Below are 22,169 nucleotides of genomic sequence, written 5' to 3'. Positions count from 1 at the left end.
TTTTCACAACTTAAACTTCTATAACTATGCTGTCCAGTATGGTAGTTACTAACCACATGTGGATATTTAATTTAATTAAAATTAAATACGATAAAAAATTCAGTTTCTCCATCACGTTAATCACATTTCAAGAGCCTAATAGCTACATATGGCTAGTGGCAACTGTATTGGGACAGTGCAGATAATTCTGTTGGATGGCACTGTTCTATAACATCCATAATTCAATGGTTAAGAGCACAAATCCATAACTGAGTTCCAATCCTAACTCTCTAGGGAAGTAACCAAACCTCTTAGAATCTCAGTTTTGTCATATGTAAAATGAGGAAGTATAGGATCTACCTTATAAGAGTATAAGGATTAAATGAGATAATTGTCTAAAATATTCAGCACAAGGCTTAATCCATGGTAAGTACAAATAAATGATGTACGTGTGTGTGTATCAGGCATATATATAGTGAGAGAGGAGTCAAGATATTACCAAGGAGTTTGGCCTGAGCAACTAGAAGAATGCAGTTGTCACTATCTGAGACAGACACACAAGAAGTTGGGTTAGCTAGGGCTGGGGAAGGACATCAGGACTCAGTATTGGACATGTTAAGTATGAGATGTCCAGTAGACATCCAATGGAAATGTCGGGCAACTGAATGTGTGAATCTGGAGTTCAGAGGAGATGTATGGACTAGAGATATAAATTTGGGAGCCATCAGCATATAGATGGTAAAACCATGATCTGGATGAGATAATCTAGGGAGTAGGTGAAGATAGAAAAGAGAAGAGATCCAAGAACTGAGTCCCCAGATACTCCAACATTTAAAATTTGAGGACATGAGACTGGGAAGAAGTAGCCAAAAAGGCAGGAGAAAATCAGAAGGGTACAGTGTCCTAGAAATCCAATACTGAAATTGCTTCAAAGAGAAAAGAAATCATCCATGTCAAAATACACTTAGGTCAACTAAGATAAGAACTGATCTCAGAAATTAGAGATAACTGATATATACAAATCTTTTAAAGATAGTATCTAACTTAAATACACACAACTCCTTTTTTTAAAAATGCACATGAAAATGGCAATGAAAGGCTAAAGAGATCTTACTTATTGCTGTACGGGGAAGTAAATAATGATATCAAACAATAGATTAACTCTTCTAACATTACAGAATTATGCATTTTCCATATTTTATATGCTGCATAAGTAGAGAGCACCACTAGAAGGAAAACACTGTTTTTTTCTTCTTAGGTCCTGATGAAAATCAAAACAATATCTTAAAGTTTTATGTTTACTTATTTAGTAAACTGAAGGAGTATACTTTTTTACCAAGAAACTTTACTTTCTAATCTTTAATATGAGAGTATTAATATTCACATTGTACAGCTTTTTAGTCACAGTTTTGAACATAGTCATGTCATACAGTTTTGTAGTCTCAGTTTTGAAACAATATATACTGCTGTTAGGGTTATTCTGCCTTATAACCCCACTGTTAAATAGGAATACCTACTTATTTCAGATCCTCTTATCACAGCGTAGTAGGTAAGACTATAGTGCTCATGAAAGGAAAGGGGTGGGAGGCAAGCTAGCATCATATATTCAATCTCTTGCATGAATCAGTTGGCTTCATTTTGCTTCATAGTCACAGACAAAGTGTATTCTCTCCATAGACTGCAGAAATACCATTTGTTATAAGCAGAACTAAAATGAGATGCATCAAATATAGCAAATACATGGTACAAATGCCTATTCTCTCTCATTCCATGCCTACATCAGTCATCAATAATTGATCAAGGTACTCTTTTCCACTGAATTTTTGGAACTCTTCTTCATACGACTTTCCTGAGAGTCACTACCAATTGACCAAAGAGAATATGAGTTCAAACCCATTACCAGCCTTATATAGAAGGTATTTCATATTTTCATTTTCATATTGTCATAGTCATGTTTTTATGAAAGAAAAGCATGTTATCCATACTGATAAATAATATGTTATCAATTTAGTCTCCTTTAAGCAAGTTATTTCAAATACAGACAAAGAATAGGGAATAAAATGAAATATAAATTGTTTAATGAGTCAGTGAAAAATGGAATAGACGGAATCATCTTATACACAACTCTAATAGTGAACACTTCCTCTCCAGCACTATGTAAATACTGAGTGCACCTTTGAGTACGGTACTGGGGGGGGATGGAGATTTGGAATAGAAGAGAGAAAGATTAATAAGATGTGATATTTGCCCTCAAGGAGCTCATTATCTGAAGAGACAGAACATATTCCTCACTAACTATAATAACAGCTAATATTTCTTGAGCATTTATATGCAGTAAGCACTATTCTAAGAACTTTATACACACTACTCATTTAATCTTCACAATAACTATATGAAGTAAGTAATTATTATTATAATCTAAGGTAGACTGTTATAAATGTTCCCAAGAAAGAGTAATTATTATGATGATGGACACTAAAGAAGTCTTTAGGGGTCTCCCTCTAAATGACATTTAAACTTGGCATTCTTAATCTTAATTTTGTTTCTTGTAGGGTTTTCCTGCTAGAGGAAGGGGCTGTTCTCAGTGAAAAGCACTGCATTAACAAGTGCACAAAGTCATAAAAAAAGAATTATATGTTTGGGTGTGAAAAGGATGTCACAAGCTTTTAGATGACCCTGAATGCAACCTTAAGGCATCTGGTCTTTATTAGGCAAAGGGGAGGCATTAAAGGTCTCTGATCTGGAGGAATGATAATGAGAACAATATTTTTAAAAAGAAAACTCTGGTGTCAGTGCTGAAGGTCAATGGAAGAACAGAAAGATAGGAGACAAGGAGATCAACTGGGAGGCTATAACAGAAGTTGTAAGGCAGTGTTTTTTCAAACTGTGGGTCATGTGAAATCAACTTAGTGGGTTGTGACAAGCATTTAAAAAACAATGAAATCACGCTAAAAAAATTTACACTGGAACCTATGCTATAAGGGTAAATATTGTTTTACAAATTTTAATCCAGTTCATATGTATATGCTATATTTGATATGTGTATTCATATGAATATATATATACTGAGTCGTTAATTCAAATGTATTTCTTACTGTGGGAAGTGATAAAAAAACATCTAAAAAATATGACCTAAGGGGGAGATGATGAGGGTCTAAATTAAAGCTGTAGCTCCTGGAAATGGAAAAGCAACAAATTATTTGAGAGCTCTTTCAAAGAATAGAGTTAACAGGACTTACGGATGAACTTGCATGTAGGGCTTGAGGGAAGTAAAGGGAAATATGATAGGCTAAATAATGGCTCACCAAAAGATACCTATATCCTAATCCCTAGAACCTGTGAATGTTACTATACGTGGGGAAAAATTACTTTGCAGATGTGATTAAGTTAGGGATCTTAAGATGGGGAGAGTATCCTTGATTACCCAGGTGTTCCCTAAATGCAATCACATGTATCCTCATAAGAGGGTGACAGAGAAAGATATGACAGAGACAAAAGAGGAGAAGGCAATATGACGACAGAGGCAGATATTGGAGTGACACAGTCAAAAGCCGAGGAATCTGGCAGCCATCAGAATCTAGAAAAGGCAAGGAAAAGATTCTCCCCTGAAGCCTCTAGAGAAGGTGTGGCCCTCTTGATTTTGGCCCAGTGAAACTGATTTCAGACTTCTGGCCTCTAGAACAGTGAGGGAATACATTTCTGCAGTTTTAAGCCACCAAGTTTCTGCAGCCACAGGCAACTAGCACAAGGAGCCTTGGCAACTGCGAAGGTGTCGATGTCATTAACAAAGACAAGGAGCACAGGAAAAACAGGGATGGTCAAGAATAAAATTTTAAATACAATAAGTATGAAACATAAGATAAATCTGAACAAAAAAATATAAAAAACCTGATTTTCTATTTAAGATATTTCAATTCTAACACTACAAAAACTTTATAATATCTTTAAACTGCTCAGGTTTCATGTTATCTCTACTTTTCTTTGGATAATTAAATAAGACACATGGTTTATATATTCTTTCTGACATCTGACAATTACTGTGGTTAAAACAGGTGCCAGCTTCTAGGATTATGTAGTGCCTCTGGAATGTTTATTCCAAATAACTACAAAATCCAAGAACCATCTGTTACTGTGGATCACTTACTTAAGCCATTCAGGTTTGCAATTTTTTCAATGCAGTTTGTAGACAGTGAAAGCTTCCTAAAAAAAAAAAAAGGAACACTTGAATTAATAAGAAAAAAATGTTAATGGTATATCAGAAATTATTCCTCAAGTACCCACAGAAGATGATATTTAAGTCACATTTCCTTTTACACTGAATCCTTTTTTCCCTCTCAGACATGACATGTATTCCTTCATTTTGAAATCTTCATACTTTTTCCCTGATTACAAAAGTTAATATACACTATTGTATAAAATCAAAAAAACCTTTTTGAGGGTAATTTGGTGTTATCTATTAAATTTTTAAATGCATGTATTTTTGACCCAGTAATTCATTTCTAGGAATATGTCCTATTGAAATACTAATACAAATGCCAAAAAATAAATGAATTAGATTATTTACTGTATTATTGTAATAGCAAAAAAGTGGGAAAAAATTTATAAATACCCATCAGCTGAGGAATACAGATAATGAAATACTATCTGCCACTAAAGCAAACAAGATTGGGCTATACATACCAACTTGAGAAAATGTCCATGATATGTGTATAATAAAAAGTTATGTAATCCTAACCACCCCACACATTCCTCCAGAGATAATGACTTTTAATAGTTTGTATATATTTTTCTAGATTTTTTTCCTATACATACTTTAATTGTATAAAAACAAATTTTTAAAGGGAGCATAATTACACATTATTAATCTTCCTTTCTTGACAAAAATGTTTAATATCTTAGTAAATTTCATGCAAAGAATATAATAAAAGCTAATTTTATTGAACACTTAATGTGTGCCTAGTATTCTTCTAAGTACTTTACATGTATTAACTATTTTAACCATCAGAACAATCCTATGAAATAAGTATTATTATCCAAATTTTACAAATGAGGAAACTGAGGCACAAAGATGTTAAGCAATTTGCCTGATAATTATACAACCAGAACGTAGCACAGGCAAATTTAAGACGCCAAAAAACTGACTCTAGAACATATGATCTTATCCTTCTGATTTGACCTGAAGAGGAATTCTTCTTTTTTTTTTTTTTTTGGTTGAAACACTAAAAGCAATTACTGTACACTGTAAATTACTGGTCAAATCTGTGTATTTTCTAGTCATTCCCCATTCTCAAGAACAACCAGTTAAAGTGAAAAATGGACTGGAAAATCTGGGACTACGGTTGGGGAATGATTCTTTAATTGTTGTTTAGGCAACCTGCTCAAAGAGTGTCAGCAAAAATATGAACAGGGTGACTCTTTCTAAGCAGTTTCCAAGGTACTTTGGTATGGGGTACAGAACCTTCTCAAATGCTTGCCTTTGAAATGGCTTTATGATAAAAAGATATTTGACCACTTTGAAATAATGCTCTTTGAAATCATGATTTTTGAAGCCAAAAACACATCTAAGGTGGGTTTTTATGTAATACATTGTGTTCTCATCACAAAGGACAAGTTGCATACAATAACTAAATACATTTGCTTTTCCCTTTAATTCCAAAGACAGGTATTAGTCTAATGCATGAGTTCACAAATATGCATCTAAGAGTCATTCAGATTGCTTATTATAAATACAGATACCTAGTTTCATCAGTAGATTCTGTTTCTATAAATTTGGAGTGGGGCTTATCTACTGCACAAGGAGATTCTTATATAGGTAGCCAGGGGACCACAGTTAGAAAAACACAGGATGAAGAGATCAGAAGGAACCCCAATTGATTCTGTAACATTCTACACCCCTGACAAGACACTGCAGCCTGAGAGCACGGTTACAAGGTGTCATGGTATAATTGCCTCAAATTAGCCACAGAAACCTGCTAAAAAGTGTGTATTTAGAAAATAAGTTAAAAGGAATAAATATAGATCTGATACTTAAAGTCTTGGATAAATAGGATTACAAATAAATGTAACTTGATCCCAATTCGGAAAAAAAAATTAGAAGGTGCTATATCAAAATGCTGAGACTTCCCTGGCGGTCCAATGGTTAAGACTCTGTGCTTCCATTGCAGGGGGCAGGGGTGAGATCCCTGATACCTGGTCAGGGAACTAAGATCCCACATGCCCTGCAGTGCGGCCAAAAAATTAAAAAAATAATAAAAAACAAAATGCTAACACTGGTTCTCAAAAGGTGTGCAATTTTGGTTGATATTACTTCCCTTTGTGCTTTTAATATTTTCTAGGTTTTTTTTTTTTTTTAATTATTTTGTGTCCCTCATGACTTTTAAAGAGGGCTCTTTTTTTTTTTTAATTTATTTTATTTATTTATTTTTGGCTGCTTTGGGTCTTCATTGCTGTGCGCGGGCTTTCTCTAGTTGTGGTGAGCAGGGGCTACTCTTCGTTGCGGTGAGCGGGCTTCTCAGTGCAGTGGCTTCTCTTGTTGTGGAGCACAGGCTCTAGGCACGTGGGCTTCAGTAGTTGTGGCACGTGGGCTCAGTAGTTGTGGCTCGTGGGCTCTAGAGCGCAGGCTCAGTAGTTGTGGCGCACAGGCTTAGTTGCTCTGCGGCATGTGGGATCTTCCCAGACTAGGCATCAAATCCGTGTCCCCTGCATTGGCAGGCAGATTCTTAACCACTGCGCCACCAGGGAAGCCCTTCTAGGTGCTTTACAATGTATTTTCATAGTTTGAAAAGTATTTTTTAAAGCAGTATCTCTTATGTCTCTGAGTAAGTATAGTATTGACTTTGGTGGATAATCTTAAAAGGGAAAGTACTAGATTTTATGACAGAGAAATAGTTTAATTGTGTTATTTAGCTTCTCCTAAGAGACAAGGAAATTTCTATTCTCCAGGCATATTGTAAAAATTGTACTGTAAAAAAATACAGTACAGGATTATTCAGGATTAATCTATTAATAATCCTAGAAACCAATAATCTTTTATGTTTGGCTTTGCCAAAGCGAGAATCAGAAAAAGAAAGAAAGAAAGAAGGGAGGGAGGGAGGGAGGAAAGAAGGAAGGAAGGAAGGAAAGAAGGGAAATGAAGATCAAGAAAATAAATATATTTTTCTAGTTTGTGTATTTAGAAAAGGAAGTGAAACTTAATAGCAATACTAGAAAGGACGAAGAAAGACAAGAGAACTTACTCGCAATTAAAGAGTGTGGACAAGGACGCATCCATCTTCTCTATAGGGGGAATCTGGGCATACAGCTTTATCTCTCTGGCTTCGGATGGCTTCTGACTGGTTTTCTCTTCCTATGATAAAAATTAATTTGGAAGAAAATAATCCAAATGTGGAACTAGAAAAGGCCAAAATTTCTCAAGGTTTTTCAACGTTTATTTCAAAACAATTATTAAAACTCAATAATTCTGTACATTCTTGACAGTTCACTTATTGACAACATTTACTTACTGAACCTGATAACTAGCCTTATACATGGCTGATTCAGATAATTCACTCTTAGGTCTCAACAAAATGGAAAAGAGGAGGAAAGAATCTAACTTTTATTTCTGTAATTTTAAAAATCCTTTTAGAGCCTATCAATTAATAAACAAAAGTAAAACACAACAACAAAAACATTTTCCTGGGAAGAATTCCTTTTCCCTAAACAAACTTTTCCTAAGTATCAGATTCAGACCTATAAGATCAACTCTTTCTGTCATCTCATCCTTCTGTTCCTATATACAATTTAGTCTGAGCTAGAACCACCAAATACCAAGAATTTGGGAAGATTTTCTCTTTATGACAAAGCTGAGGTCAAATTTATTTGCTCTACAATAATTTACTACTAAATTCTACCTTAGAGTTTAATTTCAGTACTAAGTACACAGTTTAAATTTTAATTACCAGGATATGCTGCCTAATAATAGTTTCTAAGTACATCAATACTTAGAGTTAGCTCTATCTCTCCAACAAAACAAGAAGATCCTACAGCTCAGGGACCATTTTCTTACTTTCCTATATTTTCTATAACCTGATATTAGACACAAAAGAGGCTTGTTTTTAAAAAATCAAATCATAACACATCAATAATAGGAAATATATAATCAGTTGAAAGAGATCTAATACACATTCACTCAGTATTTTTTCTGTGCCATACATTTATAGGTTAGGAGATGGGAGACTGACACCAAGTAGATCCTTAATAAATGTTGGGTTAATGAGCGCAAGAATGAGCATGATGTCTTCAAATAATCTTAAAGTCAAAGATTTATGGCCATAATGTAATCTAGAAATAGAACCTACAAACCAAACCAAAAAACCAACCACTTGTTATTATAAATAAATAAAATAAAATCCTAAAATCTGATTGAAGGATTCAAATCTAATACTAAGCCTACTCCACACTTTTTTATTAAACAAAACAGATCTTTCACTAACTAAGCAGAAAAATATATTTTTAATGTAATTAGAGTACAAAGAAGTTTATAAGCACTAAAACGAAAATTCAAATATTTCATTATCCTACCCATTTTGTCTATTTTCCCTAGACACCAAGTTTCTTGAAAGACTTTTTATTTAAAGCCCAGCTACAAAAGCAAAAGATACATTATTATACAAAAAAACAACTGATAACATAGTCAAATATGTTATCACTGGGCATAGAAATTGAGGAGCCATCTCTATACTCTATGGAAATTCTATCTATAATGCTGAAATACAACTGTTCAAACTTTATAGAATGTTATATTCAAAATATTTGTTTATATTTAATGCATTTTTTACAATGCAGTTTCCTCTCTAATATTACTATATGCTTTTTAAAAATGTATTTTGTGTATGTATTGTGTACTTTTTCCAGATATAATGACATATAGCACTGAATAAGTTTAATATATACAGCATAACAATTTGACTTATAAAATCACAAAACGATTACCACAATAAGTTTAGTGAACATCCATCATCTCATAAGATACAAAATAAAAGAAAAAGAAAAAAATTTTTCCTTGTGATGAGAACTCTTAGGATTTACTCTCTTAACTTTCATATATAACATACAGCAGTGTTAATTATATTAATCATGTTGTACATTACACCCCTAGTACTTATTTACCTTGTAACTGGGAGCTTGTACCTATTGACCATCTTCATCCAATTCCCCCTACCCCTACTCCTTGGCTCTGGTTACCACAAATCTGATGCCTTTTTCTATGAATTTGTTTGTTTGTTTGTTGAAATATAATTGACCTACAATACTATGTTAGTTCCCAGTGTACAACATAGTGATTCAACATTTCTATACATTATAAAATGATCACTATCTTTTACAGATTTATTGAGATATAACTGACATATAACATTGTTTATGTTTAAGGTATACCACGTGATGCTTTGATACATGTATACATTGCAAAATGATTACCAGAAAAAGGTTAGTTAACACATCCAGCACCTCCTATCATTATTTTTTTCTGTGCTGAGAACATTTACGATCTACTCTCCAGACTTCGCTGGTGGCACAGTGGTTAAGAATCTGCCTGTCAATGCAGGGGACATGGGTCCGAGCCCTGGTCCGGGAAGATTCCACATGCCACAGAGCAACTAAGCCTGTGCACCACAACTACTGAGCCTGTGCTCTAGAGCCCACAAGCCACAACTACTGAGCCCACATGCCACAACTACTGAAGCCCACGTGGCAAGAGCCCATGCTCCACAGCAAGAGAAGCCACTGTAATGAGAAACCCGTGCACTGCAATGAAGAGTAGCCCCCGCTGGCTGCAACTAGAGAAAGCTGGCATGCAGCAACAAAGACCCAACTCAGCCAAAAATAAATAAATAAATAAATTTATTTTTTAAAAAAATCTACTCTCTTAGCAACCTTCAAGTACATAATACAGTATTATTAAATATGCTGTACATTAGATCCCCAGAACTTATTCATCTTATAACTGGAAGTTTATAACCTTTGACCAACTTCTCCCTATTTCCTCCACTCAGCTCTGGCCACCACCATTCTAATCTGTTTCTATGAGTTCAGCTTTTTTAGATTCCACATGTAAGTGAGATCATACAATATTTGTCTTTAGCTATCTGACTTATGTCATTTAGCATAATGCACTCAAGGTCCTTCCTTGTTGTCGCAAATGGCAGGATTTCCTTCTTTTATGGCTGAATAATATTCCATTGTATACAAATATACATTTTCTTCATCCATTCATCCATTGATGAGCATTTAGGCTGTTTTCATGTCTTGGCTATTGTGAATAATGCTGCAATGAACATGGGGATACAGATATCTCTTTGAGAGAGTGGTTTCATTTCCTTCAGATATATATGCAGAAGTGGGATGGCTGGATCACATGGTAGATCTACTTTTAATTTTTGAGGAACCTTCATAATATTTACCATAACACTGTACCAATTTACATTTACATCCCCACCAAAGTGCAAAAGAGTTTCTTTTCTCCGCATCCTCACCAACACTTTTCTCTCGTATTTTCAATGATAGCCATTTTAACAGGCGTGAGGTGATATCTCACTGCAGTTTTGATTTGCATTTCCCTGATGATCAGCGATGTTAAGCATCATTTTAGTATTTTTATTCAATGTTTTTTCAGTTGTCTATGCATGATTTTCGTTTGTCCACATTGACTGACCCTGTTCTAACCTCCAAGAGGCTAAAACCATCACTTGTCTAAAACCTAGATAATCCACAACACATATCAATCTATCACCTGAAAATGACATGTAGTTTAAGGATGATAAAGTTGAAAAAGAAAATGTACTGTAACAGAGATTACAGCCATTACAGTAACAGATGAATCAGCCTTTCCATATTTAAATTCTCCAATGGTCAGATTTTTTTAATTGAAATTTTTATTGAGACACTTGAAAATTCATGTGCAGTTATAAAAAATAATACAGAGAGATCCCTTATACACTTTGCCCAGTTTCCCCCAATGGTAATATTTTTCAAAACTATAGTATAATATCACAACCAGGATATTGATATTGATGCAATCCACTGATTTTAATCAGATTTTCCCAATTTTATTTGTACATATGAGTGTAAATGTGTTTGCATGTGTATTAAGTTCTATACAATTTTATCACCTGTGTAGGCTCATGTATCCACTAACACCATCAAGATAGCTAAACAGTTCCAATACCACAAAGATCCCTTGTATTGAATGGTCATATTTAAATAACTATCCAAAAATTCTCCTTATGTGGTTTCTAGAAGAAGTAAAAACTCATAAACTCACCCATCTGGCTAGGGCTTCTTTGATTGTTGTTGCTTTTGCCTTAAAAAGAGAAGAAAAAACAAAGCTGTCTTTATTGGTGTGATTTGTTGACCCAATTTTCATGCAATAATTATTAGCCCTGGCATCTACCGCTAAAAAGATTAACTTCTTTTTTTGAGACTTTATATGCAAAGAGAGTGTTTTAATTTCCTGAAATCAGAAATACTCATTTAAATACCTCTCAGAGAAATTAAGGAAATCGTGATGTAATGTCAGATACTTCACTCCCACTCGGTTTACAAAAAAACATATAGCTTTCAACACTGATATTAAAATATATCTCATTTCATTGATTCTAAGATTTATATCTTCTTCTATATTTTAATATCTTTGAAATTTGGATACATCTTACAACCAGGAACAATTTATAATTGCTGCAGCCAGGTAGCAGTGATGAAGTTTTAGAAAAATATTAACCATCTTGGGCTTCCCTAGTGGTGCAATGGTTAAGAATCGCCTGCCAATGCAAGGGACACGGGTTTGAGCCCTGGTCTGGGAAGATCCCACATGCTGCGAAGCAACTAAGCCCGTGTGCCACAACTACTGTGCCTGCGCTCTAAAACCTGCGAGCCACAACTACTGAAGCCCATGAGCCACAGTTACTGAAGCCCACGCACCTAGAACCCGTGCTCCACAACAAGAGAAGCCACTGCAATGAGAAGCCCGCGTACCACAATGAAGAGTAGCCCCTGCTCGCCACAACTAGAGAAAGCCCGCACGCAGCAATGAAGACCCAACGCAGCCATAAATAAATAAGTAAATAAATAAAAATAAGAACAGGGAACTATATTCAATATCCTGTGATAAACCATAATGGAAAAGAATATGAAAAAGAATGTATATATATAGTATATATATACACACACACATATATATATAACTGAATCACTTTGCTGTATGGCAGAAGTCAACACAACATTGTAAATCAACTATACTTGAATAAAATAAATTTTAAAAATATAAGAGAGAACAAGAGATAGAAAACAAATAAGTTAAGCATTCAAGATGTTTGAAAAAGTACATCATGAAGGCAGAAGGAGATACAAAGGAAGAAATCAATGAAAAGCAGAATGAGAGGAAAAAAGATTAACAAAACTAAAAGTGGGTTCTGAAGTCTCTGGCAAGCTCAACTGAGCTAAAAAGAGAGATATACAAATTTAAAATATAGAATAAATAAGGGGAAATAACACAGATATCACAGAGATTTTATTTATTTATTTATTTATTTATTTTTGACTGCATTGGGTCTTCATTGCTGCACGCAGGCTTTCTCTAGTTGTGGCGAGCAGGGGCTACTCATCATTGCAGTGCGCGGACTTCTCATCGCGGTGGCTTCTCTTGTTGTGGAGCATGGGATCTAGGCACGCGGGCTTCAGTAGTTGTGGCATGTGGGCTCAGTAGTTGTGGCTCACGGGCTCTAGAGCATAGGCTCAGTAGTTGTGGCGCACAGGCTTAGTTGCTTCGCAGCATGTGGGATCTTCCCAGACCAGGGCTTGAACCTGGGTCCCCCGCATTGGCAGGCGGATTCTTAACCACTGGGCCACCAAGGAAGTCCCATCACAGAGATTTTAAAAATAAAATATTATAAGCAAATATATGGTAATAAGTTTGAAAACCTAGACAAAGTATGCATTTCTAGAAAAAACAAAAGTGCCGAAGCTCACAAGAAGAATCAGAAAATCTGAATAGACTAATTATTATTTAAAACATTAAAAAGATAATCAGAGATTTACCCTCACCCTCCTCCCCTAAAGCCCCAAGCCTAGATAAATTACAAGTTTTACCAAGCTTTCAGGGAACAGATATTCCTTGTTATACAAGTGGTTTCAGAAATCAGAAAAAAGAGGGAAAGTTTCCAACTTATTTTATGACGCCAGAATAACCTTGATGCCATAACCAGATAAGGAGCCCTCTTTACTTTTCAAAACAGATTTGAAAATCCTAGATACAACATTAGATCTCCAAAGCCAATGGTGTATAATGATCATGATCAAAAATGGCTTATGCCAGGATCATAAGGATTGTTTAACAACAGAAAAGTCTATAAATATAAATCATTTATTAATGGATTAAAGGGGAAAATCACATTTATTTTAGTAAGTGCAGAAAGAGCAGCTGATAAAGTTCTACAGCTGATATTAAAAGCTCTCAACTAAGGGTTAAAGTGAAATTTCTTACTTGATAAAAGCTACACATCAAAAAGCTTCAACAGGGGCTTCCCTGGTGGCGCAGTGGTTGAGAGTCTGCCTGCCAATGCTAGGGCACACGGGTTCGAGCCCTGGTCCGGGAGGATCCCACATGCCGCGGAGCGATTAGACCCGTGAGCCACAACTGCTGAGCCTGCGCGTCTGGAGTCTGTGCTCCGCAACAAGAGAGGCCGCGACAGTGAGAGGCCCGCGCACCGCGATGAAGAGTGGCCCCCGCTTGCCGCAACTAGAGAAAGCCCTCGCGCAGAAACGAAGACCAAAACACAGCCAAAAATAAATAAATAAATAAATAAATTAAAAAAAAAAAAAGCTTCAACAAACATCACACTTAAGGGAGCAATTCATTCATTTCAGCAAATATTTATTGATTACTCCTATGTACCAAACATTCTTTCACTTGCTGAGGATATATCAGTGAACAAAACAAAGATCCCTGCCTTCATGGAATTTACATCTACTGGCGGGAGACAGTGGTAAATAATATAATAAATAAATACATATTAATCATATAGCATATTAGAAGGTGACAATTACTAAGGAAAAAGAAAAAGCTGAGCTTGGTAAAGAGTATCAGGATGTGTGTATATGTGTATGGAGGATTTATTTTAAAAAACGTGGTCAACGTGGGCCAAACTGGGAATGTAACATGAAAAGCATTCTCAAACTCCTAGAAGAGAACATAGGCAAAACATTCTCTGACATGAATTGTAGCAATGTTTTCTTAGGTCAGTCTCCCAAGGCAATAGAAATGAAAGCAAAAATAAACAAAAGGGACCTAATCAAACTTAAAAGCTTTGCACAGCAAAGGAAACCATAAACAAAATGAAAAGACAACCTATGGACTGGGAGAAAATATTTGTAAATGATGTGACTGACAAGGGCTAATTTCCAAAATATACAAATAGCTCATACAACTCAGTAACAAACAAAACAAAACAAGACAAACAAAAAAACCCAAACAACACAATCAAAAAATGGGCAGAAGACCTAAATAGACATTTCTCCAAAGAAGACATGCAGATGGCCTATAGACACATGAAGGATGCTCAACATCACTAATTATTAGAAAAATGCAAATCAAAACTACAATGAGGTATCACCTCACACTGGTCAGAACGGCCATCACTAAAAAGTCTACATTGGGACTTTCCTGGCGGTCCAGTGGTTAAGATTCCACACTCCCAGTGCAAGAGGCACAGGTTCGATCCCTGGTCGGGGAAGATCCCGCATGCCATGTGTGGCGACCAAAAAAGAAAAAAAAGTCTACACTGATTCACTTTGCTGTACACCTGAAACTAATACAACATTGTAAGTCAGCTATACTCCAATAAAAAAATTGTTTTCAAGTCTACTAATAATAAATCCTGGAGAGGGTGTGGAGAGAAGAGAACCCTCCTACACTGTTGGTGAGAATGTAAATTGGTGCAGCCAGTATGGAAAACTGCATGGAAGTTCCTTAAAAAACTAAAAATAGAGTTACCATATGATGCAGGAATCCCACTCCTGGGCATATATCCGGAAAAAACCATAATTTGAAAAGATACATGCACCCCAATGTTCATTGCAGCACTATTTACAATAGCCAAGACATGGAAGCAACCTAAATGCCCACTGACAGATGAATGGATAAAGAAGATGTGGTAAATATATACAATGGAATACTACTCAGCCATAAACAAGAAATACTGCCATTAGCAGCAACATGGATGGACCTAGAGATTATCATACTAAGTGAAGTAAGCCAGAGAGAGAAAGACAAATATCATATGATATCACTTATATGTGGAATCTAAAAAAAATGATACAAATGAACTTATTTACAAAACAGAGGCAGACTCACAGACATAGAAAACAAACTTATGGTTACCAAAGGGGAAAGGTGGAAGGAGGAATAAATTAGGAATTTGGGAGCAACATATATATACTACTACATATAAAACAGATAAACAACAAGGACCTACTGTATAGCACAGGGAACTATATTCAATATTTTGTAATAAGCTATAATGGAAAAGAATATGAACAAGAATATAAATATATATATATGACTGAATCACTGCTGTACACCTGAAACTAACCCAACATTGTGAATTAATTATACTTCAATAAAAAAATAAATTTTAAAAAATGGATAATTCAAATAGCAAAAAAAATAGATAAACAACAAGGTCCTACTGTATAGCACAGGGAACTATATTCAATATTTTTAATAAGCTATAATGGAAAAGAATATGAAAAGGATATATATATTTAAATATGTATAACTGAATCACTTTGCTATACACCAGAAAACACAACATTGTAAACCAACTATACGTCAATAAAAAAGAAAAAAGTATTCTCTCTAAGATCCCAAACACATCAAGGATGCCTATCTACTATCACTGCTACTGTTTAACATGGTACAAGAGATCTTTATCAATATTACAATAAAAAGAAATACAAATTGGAATGATTAAAGGAGGAAATAAAACTCACTATGTGAAGATGATCATCTGTGTAGAAAACACAATAGAATAAACTAACAAATACTAGAACAGATAGAGTATAGCAAATGAAGAACTCTGTTGACAAGTTAGAAAAATTAAGAGATGATATTTTCAATGTAAAACCAACAAAGGACTACTATCTAGAATATACAAGGAACTCCTAAAATTCAAAACCAAACAACCAAAAAAGGGAAAAGTTGGTAAAAATTGTAAACAGAAAATTCACAGAAACTGAAAGCCAGATGACTAATAGTGAGGTATTTGAACTCAATGAAAATCAGAGAAATGCTGAGTAAAACAATGGGATATTAATACATCCTCAAATTGGCAAAAGTTAGAAAGTTAGTGAGAATGTAGAGAAATAGGAACTCTCATGCATTACTGAAGTAAGTAAGAACTAGTATAGTCATTCTGGAAAGCAATCTGACAATGCCTAGGGAAATTAAGTATGCATGGACTCTAGGACCCCACAGTGTCACTCCTGGGTATACTTCCTAGAGAAATCCTTACATGGGTCCAAAAAAAGACACCTATAAGAACACTTTCAAGTTGGAAGCAATCTAGTTATCTACAAATTGGTTTATCAGGTCACTAGTTCCCCTACAGATAGCAGGAGTCAAAACCTGAAATGCCTAAAGGACCAACAGACATCATTAATGTGTAAAGCTGGCCATGTAAAGAGGATAACCTCTACTTGGTTCTAGAAAACTGTTGGCAGGTGGACTTGGGACAAGAGTTACCCTAATATCACATTTCTCCAAATATGAAAACTCTCTTAATTGAAAGTAACACCCTTATTTTATGTACCATTAAGAAAGAAAAGATGCTGCCAATTATATCACACCAACATATTTCAGTAGTACAAAAATATGAAAAAAGATGTGTCCGATAGTGAAATATGGTATTTCTGATTTTTCAGAGAAGCCAGAAATCTGCGTTTTGATGTAAAATATGATCATTTTTAAGACACTGGAAGCTAATTTTTTTTAATTAAAAAACTATGTGGGACTGTATTTCTAGAGGGCCCCAGAACTACAAGTTTGCAGCCTCAGCTAGCTTCATCTAATTACTAGTTCTGATTCTCTATTTGAAGATTTTCAATAATTCTCATGGTTCATACTTTCAGAATTATTTAGGGCTAGTATTTCTTCACCTAAATATAAATTTAGGTTCAATAATTTTTTACTTTCCTTGGTTTTCAGCTAAATGCCTGTGGAATAAAGTAAGGAAGGCAGAGGGGAAAACTACTTTTAAAAGAGTAGGATTTAGGGACTTCCCTGGTGGCACAGTGGTTAAGAATCCGTGCCAATGCAGGGGACACGGGTTCGAGCCCTGGTCCGGGAAGATCCCACATGCCACGGAGCAACTAAGCCCATGCGCCACAACTACTGAGCCTGCGCTCTAGAGCCGGCAAGCCACAACTACTGAAGCCCGCGCGCCTAGAGCCCGTGTTCCACAACAAGAGAAGCCACCGCAATGAGAAGCCTGCACACCGCAAGGAAGAGAAAGCTCCCGCTCTCCACAACTAGAGAAAGGCCATAAAACAAATAAATTTATTAAAAAAAAAAAAAGAGTAGCATTTAATCTCTTGGTTGAAGTCAGGCATGATTTCCTCATCACTTCAATTTCCTGGGCTCAATTTCTGCCCACTTATATAGCAATGGAATCACAAAAAGAAGAAAACAGGGCTTCCCTGGTGGCGCAGTGGTTGAGAATCTGCCTGCTAATGCAGGAGACACGGGTTCGAGCCCTGGTCTGGGAAGATCCCACATGCCACGGAGCAGCTGGGCCCGTGAGCCACAGCTGCTGAGCCTGCGCATCTGGAGCCTGTGCCCCGCAACGGGAGGGGCCGCGATAGTGAAAGGCCCGCGCACCGCGATGAAGAGCGGTCCCCGCACCGCGATGAAGAGTGGCCCCCACTTGCCGCAACTAGAGAAAGCCCTCGCACGAACCGAAGACCCAGCACAGCCAAAAATAAATAAATAAATAAATAAATAAAATTAAAAAAAAAAAAGATTGAATTTGTTAATTAAAAAAAAAAAAAGAAGAAGAAAACTATTTAAACTTATTCTTTATAAATATTTCCATCAGGCAGGACAATCACATACTTTGCTAAATAGCTTTGGCTGGGTCTGTAACTAACCAACAACATCCCTTTTTCAACTACTAGCTGGATCTACCAAGTATATAAGCAAGAGAGTGCTCACTTTACGTAGGAGTTGAGGAGCATCACTAGGTAAAACCATTACTTCATAAAGAGCTTTGATTAGATAGCCCGCCGACAGATTTCAAGTCTAAGATAGCAGTATTTCTCAAAGTGTTGTGGGAGCCCTCCAATTTTAGAATCACTCGAAATGCACATTCCTGAATCCCCCCCCAATTAATTAAACATTCATAATCTGCACTCCAATTTAGGCCAAAATCATACTCATGCGTACTGAAATTTGAGAAACACTACCCTAATATGTTGTGTTAGAGAGGGTTTTATAATGTTACAATGTTACTAATAACTGAACTGACAGTCATTCAGGGGCAACCTGGGCGTATCACAGGTTACAAATACTGCGGCAATCAGTGTTACACACATTCCTCTCGTAACCAACACCACCCTCTATCTCGCCGGGGCGGGGGGCGGATTACTTCCATGTAAAAAGATATCCTTATTCACACTCCCCCTTCCATCACCTTTCCCACTCTACTCCGCTCTTTGCTTTTTGCCCTCTGCTCTTTGCCCTCCCTTTTCTCTGCCAGAGTCTCTGGCAGAGATTAACCCAACCTCCAACCAGCCCCAGACCACCCGGTGCCAGGGCTTCTCTTTCGCCTCAGGCCTTAGAATCTACCGAGCCAGCATCCGCTACCGGCTTCCTTCCGCTGTTCGAGGACCTCCGCCATCCTCAACCCTCCAGTTACCCTTTTCCACTTCCAATCTTCTCTCAGCTTTGGCTACGAGGCCTGGAGGGTACTCACCATTCCGGCGGTTGCTACTGTCACTGCTCTGGTTGCTAGGGCCCGCCGGGGTCAGTGCGCATGCGCATCTCTTGGCGCTCTCCTTGGATCTCTACCCCGGCAGTGGTCTTTTCTCTCCGCCCTCAGTGTGGCGCAAGCAGGGCATTGTGGGACCGCGCGGCGTACGCCGGCGTCATCCCGCTCCGCGGTCGCTAGTTACCCAGGGACTGCGAGCGCAGCAACGCGTGGCGCGGAGGGGTCGAGAGTATAACCTCGCTGAGTGGTTGGGAAATGTCTTTTTCCCTGGTGAAAGTAATTTCAGCTAATCTGGAGTGACGTACCGGCTTAAAGTTTAAAACTTTGAAACCTCCCTGTAACAACTGCCACACCCGTAAAGGAACTTTAAAAATTCCCTTCCTTTGCAGATTGCCCTTCCCGTTCTCTTGACTCCCTGCTGTAATTTACCTAGTTGTCCGACTGAGGATACCCAGACACGGCTGCATTTTTTCAGTTAGATTCTCCCAACCCTTTCAGGCAGCCTGAGGCGGCTGAAGCATGAAATGCTGGTTTTACATAACCGAGGTGTCTTTTTACCCCCAACTATCAGATGAGCCAAAAACTAAAAATGTCTACAGTTGCTAGGGGTATGGAGAAGTGGGGACGCATACATACACTGCTGTTTGTAATTGATACAGCCTTTCCGCAGGCTGTTGGCAATGTTTTTAAAGCTTTAAAAACTTTTGCACCTCTGTGACCCAGCAGTTCCACTTCTAGGACTTCATCCTGAAGAAATAATCAGGCAAATGCACAGAGATATATGTTCAAAGTTTTAATAGCGAAAAGAAAACCCAAATGTCAACAACAGAGAATTGGTATTATCAAGGATATTATGAGCGGGTTCCCTGGTGGTGCAGTGGTTAAGAATCCTCCTGCCAATGCAGGGGACACAGGTTCGAGCCCTGGTCTGGGAAGATCCCACATGCCGTGGAGCAACTAAGCCCATGCGCCACAACTACTGAGCCTGAGCTCTAGATCCCGCGAGCCACAACTACTGAGCCCATGCGCCTAGAGCCCGTGCTCCGCAACGAGAAGCCACGACAATGAGAAGCCCGCGCACCGCAACAAAGAATAGCCCCTGCTCGCTGCAAGTAGAGAGAGCCCGCATGCAGCAACCAAGACCCAACGCAGCCAGAAATAAATAAACAAATTTATAAAAAATAAATATATAAAAGTTACATGCAATTTTTTTAAAAAAAGGATATTAGGTGGTTTTAATGTTTGTTATGGACTGAATTGTGTCCCCTCAAAATTCATATGGTGAAGCCCTAAGACCCAGTGTGACTGTATTTGGAGACAGGGCCTTCAAGGAGGTAATTAAGATTAAATGAGGCCATAAGAGTGGGGCCCTAACCCAGTGGGACTGGTGTCCTATAGGAACAGACACCAGGACTGGTGTGCAGAAAGGAAAGGCCACGTGAGGACACAGTGAGAAAGTGGTCATCTGCAAGCCAAGAACAGAGGCCTCACCAAAACCAACCCTGTCTGCTCCTTGATCTTGGATTTCCAGCCTCCAGAACTGTGAGAAAACAAACTTCTGTTAAGCACCCAGTCTATGGTATTTTATTACTTGCAACCTGAGCCGACTAATACAAGATTCATTTTGCTTGTCTGTTTTCTGATTGTTCTATAACGTGCCTGTTTTAAATTTTGAAATAAGAAATAAATTTCACTTTGAAAAAGGTAATTTAATCAATTCCTAAAAATAGGAAAAAGTAAAATTTTTACTGAAGAAAAAAATGTATATTCATAACATATCCAACTTTTGTTCTTGTAGGTTTTTCTCGGTTTTTTTTCAGATCTCCACATCTCCACAGCTCTGCAAACTAGGATTCTTCTTCACCTGCCACAATCTGTACCAGTTTTGTTGATGTGACTGTAATGGGCATCTAATCCTTAAACATATCTCATAACCCAGCAGAGTAGTCCTTTTACTCAAAACTATGGATTATACGATGAGGAGTTGGTATTAATAATGAAATATCATTAATCAATCAATTTTATCTTCACGCTTGCTCAGAACATTACTTCTACTTCCTTTTTGTCATTGCAGTGGTAAACTTTGATCATAAATATGTTTTATTTAACACCATATAAACTATTTACCACTATATAAACAGAAATCTGCTTGTCTCTGCAAATGAACTCACAATATCTTGATACATGTCCCATCAAGTATATTTTGAGTTTCAGATACTCAAAGGTTAAAAACAGTCACACAAGAAAAAAGAATTATGTAACTGGGATCCTTCCTTTGTTTTTTTAAATCCTGCAAAATGACAAAATAGATTCAAAAAGCTATTCACCAGAGAATATAGCTTGGGGTCCACTTGCTCTTGTTGCAGGCCTGGGTAAAAGAAAGTTGAGAGAAAGGTTAAAAATCTTATTGAAACCATTTCCCCAAATTCAGAAAATCTCTGGAGAAAAGGGACCCCTCCTCTACTGTTGGTGGAAATGTAAATTGGTGCAGCCACTATGGAGAACAGTATGCAGGTTCCTAAAGAAACCAAAAATAGAGTTACTATATGGTCTTGCAATCCCACTCCTGGGCATATATCTGGAAAAGACAAAAGCTCTAAATCAAAAAGATACATGTACCCCAATGTTCATAGCAGCACTATTTACAATAGCCAAGACATGGAAGCAACATAAATGTCCATTGCCAGATGAATGGATAAAGATGTGATACATACATACAATGGAATATTACTCAGCCATAAAAAGAATGAAATAGTGCCATTTTCAGCAACATGGATGGACCTAGAGATTTTTTATCATACTAAATGAAGTAAGTCAAAGACAAATATATAATATCACATATGTGGAATCTAAAAAAAGATACATATGAACTTATTTACAAAACAAATAGACTCACAGACATAGAAAACAAACTTATATTCACCAAAGGGGAAAGGGGGAGAGGGATAAATTAGGAGTATGGGATTAACATATACACACTACTGTATATAAAACAGAACCCTAATGAGTTCAGTTTATTTTATTAAGAATGTTTAAATTGAATTATAAGTGAAATATAATATTAGCTTCAGGTATATAACACAGTGATTTGATATTTTTATGTATTATGAAATGATCACCATACAGAGTTATTATGATATTATTGACTACTTTCCCTATGCTGTACATTACATC

General features: G+C 36.7%; 1 protein-coding gene across 2 annotated transcripts in view; it reads right to left on the bottom strand.

The window, feature by feature from the left end:
* DNAL1 (dynein axonemal light chain 1) overlaps positions 1-19,092 on the bottom strand; it is a 40,202-nt gene extending 21,110 nt beyond the window's left edge. The window contains exons 1-4 of one of the 2 annotated variants that reach the window (XM_007184428.2): positions 18,981-19,092; positions 11,279-11,317; positions 7,215-7,324; positions 4,124-4,179 (exon numbers count right to left, since the gene is read on the bottom strand). In XM_007184428.2, the coding sequence (XP_007184490.1) occupies positions 4,124-4,179; positions 7,215-7,324; positions 11,279-11,317; positions 18,981-18,983 (208 nt within the window). In that variant the 5' untranslated portion in view covers positions 18,984-19,092. Of the gene's footprint in view, positions 1-4,123; positions 4,180-7,214; positions 7,325-11,278; positions 11,318-18,923; positions 18,944-18,980 lie in introns of those variants that run through there. The other variant, XM_057543851.1, reaches the window with a different exon arrangement.
* Positions 19,093-22,169: the final 3,077 nt, after the last annotated feature.

Source organism: Balaenoptera acutorostrata, chromosome 3, assembly GCF_949987535.1.
Source record: "Balaenoptera acutorostrata chromosome 3, mBalAcu1.1, whole genome shotgun sequence".
NCBI classification, from domain to species: Eukaryota; Metazoa; Chordata; class Mammalia; order Artiodactyla; family Balaenopteridae; genus Balaenoptera; species Balaenoptera acutorostrata.
Note: the sequence above shows the minus strand (reverse complement) of the source record. Positions and strands in the feature narration are given on the sequence as shown.